The sequence below is a fragment of the Mustela nigripes genome, chromosome 8 (assembly GCF_022355385.1).
Source record: "Mustela nigripes isolate SB6536 chromosome 8, MUSNIG.SB6536, whole genome shotgun sequence".
NCBI classification, from domain to species: domain Eukaryota; kingdom Metazoa; phylum Chordata; class Mammalia; order Carnivora; family Mustelidae; genus Mustela; species Mustela nigripes.
In genome coordinates this window covers 42826406-42831998 of record NC_081564.1, presented here as the reverse complement: position 1 = coordinate 42831998, position 5593 = coordinate 42826406, and the positions used below count along the sequence as shown (strand labels likewise).

The 5593-nt window shown below is 34.9% G+C and overlaps 1 protein-coding gene across 7 annotated transcripts in view; it reads left to right on the top strand.

The window, feature by feature from the left end:
• ESCO1 (establishment of sister chromatid cohesion N-acetyltransferase 1) overlaps nt 1-5593 on the top strand; it is an 86036-nt gene that overhangs the window by 43779 nt on the left and 36664 nt on the right. For all 7 annotated transcript variants that reach the window (XM_059409320.1, XM_059409316.1, XM_059409318.1 and 4 more), the window contains 2 exons: nt 1974-2088; nt 4244-4304. In XM_059409320.1, the coding sequence (XP_059265303.1) occupies nt 1974-2088; nt 4244-4304 (176 nt within the window). The remainder of the gene's footprint in view (nt 1-1973; nt 2089-4243; nt 4305-5593) is intronic.

Here is a 5593-nt window from a genome sequence, read left to right as displayed (position 1 = left end):
GATTAAGAGTCACTTATGGTTTGTCTCCCTCCCAATCCCATCTTTGCGACAACATGGATGGAACTAGAGCGTATCATGCTTAGCGAAATAAGTCAAGCAGAGAAAGACATCTATCATATGATCTCCCTGATATGAGGAAGTGGTGATGCAACATGGGGGCTTAAGTGGGTACGAGAAGAATCAATGAAACAAGATGGGATTGATAGGCCTTCTTTTAATTCTTTGGACTGAATTTAAATTATTTGAACATGGGGCATGTAGGTGGCTAAGTCGGTGAAACATCGGACTGACTCTTGATTTTGGCTCAGGTCATGATCTCCGTTCTAGGATTGAGCGCCTTCTCAGGCTTCTTGCTCAGTGGGGAGTTTGCTTGAGATTCTCTCTCTCCCTCTTAGCACTCTCTCGGTCTCTCCTGCTCTTGCATGCTTTCTTTCTCTAAAATAAAGAAATCTTTAAAAAAATTACTTGAACTTTATGAATTTTAAAGCCCAGTTATATTATGATTTATTTTTTTAAGCCAGTAATTTGCTGAATTCCGTCCTGTTTAATGGAGAGATTAATTGGTAATTTGTCATTGTTATTTTTAATTTTTCTGCTTTTTCAATGACAAAAATCATTCACTTTTTCAAGAATATTTAAAAATGTTACATGTTGAATGTAATAATCACAATACAGATACAGCCAATGTTAACAGAGTGGAGTTTTGTGGGGTTTTTGTTGTTGTTGTTTTGGGTTTTGTTTGTTTGTTTTTTTTTGGTAGTTTACTGAGTATCAGCTTTGACAGTGTTCTGATTTAGGGAATCTTGGGAATACAAAGATAAATATAATATGATCTTCTCTCAAGAGTTACAGAAGATGAGGGCACCTGGATGGCTCAGTTGATTAAGCTACTGTCTTCAGCTCAGGTCATGATCCCCGAGTCCCAGGATCAAGTCCTACATCCGGCTCCCAGCTCCATGGGGAGTCTGCTTATCCCTCTGACCTTCTACCCTCTCATGTTCTCTCTCACCCTCAAATAAATAAATCTTTAAAAAAAATGGGGTGCCTGGGTGGCTCAGTGGGTTAAAGCCTCTGCCTTCAGCTTAGGTCACGATCCCAGGGTCCTGAGGAGCCTGCTTCCCCCTTTCTCTCTCTCTGCCTCCCTGCCTACTTGTGATCTCTGTCTGTCACATAAATAAATAAAATCTTAAAAAAAAAAAATCTTAAGAAAAGAGTTATAGAAGATGAATCAAAAACAAATAACTAATTGATAGTAGTAATAAGGACATGAAAGAGGTAGAGATGAAATAGATGGAGAATTATTCCAAAATTGGAAAAATGGCATAGGGAAACTTGGAGAACACTTCATGGAAAATGTTAATATTTAAGTAATGAGTTGAGTGGATACGGGGGAAAGGTTCTACATCAGCACTATCCAGTAAAAATGTAAAGTGAGCCACATATACTACTTAAAATTTTCTGTTAGCCACATTAAAAAGAATAATACACTGGTAAAATGAATATATTTTATTTAATCTATTATATAAAAATACTATTATTTCAGTATGTAATCAATTTTAAAAATTGAGATATTTTACTTTTTTTAAGTCTTAAAAATCTGATGTGTGTTTCATATTTACAACATAGTCTCAAAGCAGTCATACTAATGACCTTTTAAGTGCTCAGTAGTCAGATGAGGTGTGGGTACTGTATTGGAGAGTGCAGATTTAGATAGATTGAACAGGCAGATATAGAATATATCTATGGGATTTGCAAGGCTTTCAATGTAGCATGAAGGGAAAAAATGGGAGTTGACGTTAAGAGAGTAGATGTCGGGAGATCAAAATACTTTTAAGGTGTATCAATGTGAATTATTCCAACTGTGAAGAATTATCTTAAATTTTAGTATGCTAAGGTTCATTGGAAGTATCTTGGGATGAGTCCCCAAGGTTTATATGAAAGAAATATTAATGTTTTGAATTTTGTATATTTAGAATTTCAGTGTGTGTTTGGAATCCAAGATTGAAAACAATCCAGTGGGAAATACCTCTACTGTTTCGGCTCTGCTCAGCCAAGCAAAAATTGATACAGGGGAGAATAAATTTCCAGGTAAAAGTTTGGAAATATTTTTTGGGTTTCTCAGTGTTCAGAAGTATTTTTGTCACCATGATAGAAAGCAGTACTGATTACCATATAGGCCAGTTAAATCCTTCTGAGCTATTGTGTGTGTTTTTCAAATGTGTGATTATCACCATTCTTTTTTGTTTTTTGTTTTTATCTTTACTACCATTCTTTGGGGTAGAATTGCTTTTCTTTCTTAGCTTGTTTAAATTACTTAGGTATTAAAAAATAAAATGGCCTGGATGATCAATAAAATTGGGTCCAAAACCAAAACAAAGCACATTAGCCAAATGTCAACTAACTTGGATAACTTTAACTTTTCCTTTAGAAAATCCATTGTTTATGTTTTAAATGTTTTCCTAAAACATTTTTGGGTAATGAAGTATAAAAATAAAGTACCAGTTTACATATATTGATAAATTGTAAATAAAAAATATTAAATTAAGATTCTTTGACTCACTACCAAAAGTTCTTTTGTTTATTTTGAATATTTTATCTTTATTATTCAGTGCTAGTGATTGGAGAATCTAGAAACACATACTTTCTGGAGAAGTATTACTTAATGAATTGCATAAGTTGATGGTAGGAGCTTATTTTTCAAGTACAAAGACTATTTGTGTTTTTCCACTTCAGATTCTTATCTTTAACCCTTGATTACTCACTTTTCCATGTTAGTGGTTCTGTCTTTGAAAGGACTTTTAAATGCTGCAGGGGCACTGGCTGGCTCCGTTGAGCCTTACTTAAAAAAACAAAACAAAACACAAAAAACACAAGGCTGCAATTTGGGCAGTTATGCCATACAAAGACTTTTTTGTGTGTGACCTTGTAAAAATTTTTTGACAATACATTGTTTGAACTGTTGGATGGGGATTTGCTCACCTTTATCAGATGAAGCCTGAGGTAATACAGAAAAGGACTTCCTAATTCCTGTTTCTCCCTGCTAAAGGAAAGGTATACATGGAGCAGTATGTTGAGGTCAGATAATGTCTTTCATTGCATGTTATTAAACTTTTCTCTTAGTTGAGGAAAGGGAAGTATATGATAAATGTACAATTTATTCACTGGAAAAAATGAATTATTGCATTATTTATTAATGTGATTAAAACTTTAGAAGCTACAATTTAAAAATTTCAGTATAATTAACATAGTTTTGTATTAGTTTCAGGTATGCAATATAGTGATTCAATGATTCTACACTTAGTGTTCATTATAAGATACTCTTAATCCCCTTCACCTGTTTCACCCATTCCTCTACCCTCCCCTGTGGTAACTACCAATTTGTTCTCTATATTTAAGAGTCTTTGTCTCTTTTTTTTGTTTTGTTTCTTAAACTCCTACAGATGAGTGTAATCACATGGTATTTATCTTTCTCTAACTGACTTACTTCACTTAGCATTACAACCTCTGAATCCATCCATGTTGCAGCTGGCAAGATTTCATTCATTTTTGTGGCTGAGTAATTTTCCATTATATGTATGTATATATACCATTCTTTTTTATCCACTCATCTATTGATGGACACTTGGGTTGCTTCTACAATTTGGCTATTTTAAATAATGGTGCAATAAACATAAGGGTGCATGTATCTTTTGAATTGGTATTTTTGTATTCTTTGGGTAAATACCCAGTAGTGAAATTACTGGATCATACGGTAATTCTGTTTTTAATTTTTTGAGGAACCAGTGTACTGTTTTCCCCAGTAGCTCTACCAATTTGCATTCCCACCAACACTGCAAGAGGGTTCCTTTTTCTCCACATCCTCACCAACACTCACTGTTTCTTGTGGACTACAATTTTTTTTAAGCAAGCTATGTTCCCATTTCCATTAGGAAATTTACATTTAGAGTGTATATAATGATAAAGGCGTTTTCACAGTTTGCTTTATTATTCAGTGCTAGTGATTGGAGAATCTAGAAACACACTGTTAATCTACCATTGGATCTCTTAGTGGCTCTGTAGAGCCTTGCCTTATTCTCCTTTTCTGAAGAGTGATTTCTAGAAAGGGACTCTAATTTAATCAAATGGTTTTTATTAAAATTAAAACATTTAGTGCATTGTTCTCTTTTTTCTTTATAATGATTTTCAGCTGTTAGATGGAGAAGTAGTACAAAGCTTAATGTGTAACTCACTTTCTTAATTACAGGTTCAGCTCCCAAACAGCATACTGTACTCAGCAACCAAACATCTAAGACCAGTGATAACAGGTAAGACATTAGTTTAATATAAAAATAAATATGAGAATCGTTAGAAGATAAACTGAGCCTTTTACAATTTTTGTTTATTTGAACAAAAGTCAGTTCAATTTAGGCATTATCCAGTCTCACAGATAGAAAGGAGCTCCAAGATAGAAAAGATCTCCAAGCAGAAAGGCGTGGGCATAAGGAAGTTATAACTGGCAAAAAAAGTGGGTTGATTATTGCAGAGTTACTTTCCTTTGGGAGAGATGGCAGAGGTCTTTTAGGCAAATTACCTAACTAGTGCTAGTTAGGTGATTCCTAACTGACTAGTTTAAGTTTCCATTTCTTGAAGGACTAAAACTAAGTCCAGGTTTGGTAATATGGAGCTTAGCATAAGGAATTCCATTTTGGACCTGTTGTCTTGTTTTTAATAGAGCTTAAGGATTTAATACTTATACCTTTCAAGTTTGGGGTATTTTTCCCTAAAAACTTGTGCTAGTAGTCCTCAGTTTTCCTTGTAGAGAGAATGTGATAGTCACAAGTTCTGTTTTTATTTTACTTTTTTTGTGCCTTTACATGTTTTTTTTTTTTTATAAAGATTTTTATTTATTTATTTGACAGATAGAGATCACAAGTAGGCAGAGAGGCAGCCAGAGAGAGAGAGAGGAGGAAGCAGGCTCCCTGCTGAGCAGAGAGCCCGATGTGGGACTCAATCCCAGGACCCTGAGATCATGACCTGAGCTGAAGGCAGCGGCTTAACGCACTGAGCCACCCAGGCGCCCCTGTGCCTTTACATGTTTTACAGTTTTGTTTTTTTACTTATGGTATTAACATCTTTTCTTTTTTTAAAAAATTTATTTTTAAAATTTTACTTATTTTTATTATTATTATTTTTTATTAACATATGGTATATTATTAGCCCCAGGGGTACAGGTCTGTGAATCCCCAGGTTTACACACTTCATAGCACATACCTTCTCCAGAGTCCATAACCCCACCATCCTCTCCCTCTCCCCCTCCCCCCAGCAACCCTCTTTGTTTTGTGAGATTAAGAGTCTCTTATGGTTTGTCTCCCTCCTGATCCCATCTTGTTTCATTTATTCTTTTCCCACCCCCTAAACCCCCCATATTGCTTCTCAGCTTCCTCATATCAGGGAGATCATATGATAATTGTCTTTCTCTGATTGACTTATTTCGCTAAACATAATACCCTCTAGTTCTATCCATGTCATTGCAAATGGCAAGATTTCATTTCTTTTGATGGCTGCATAGTATTCCATTGTGTGTGTGTGTGTGTGTGTGTGTGTGTACACACAC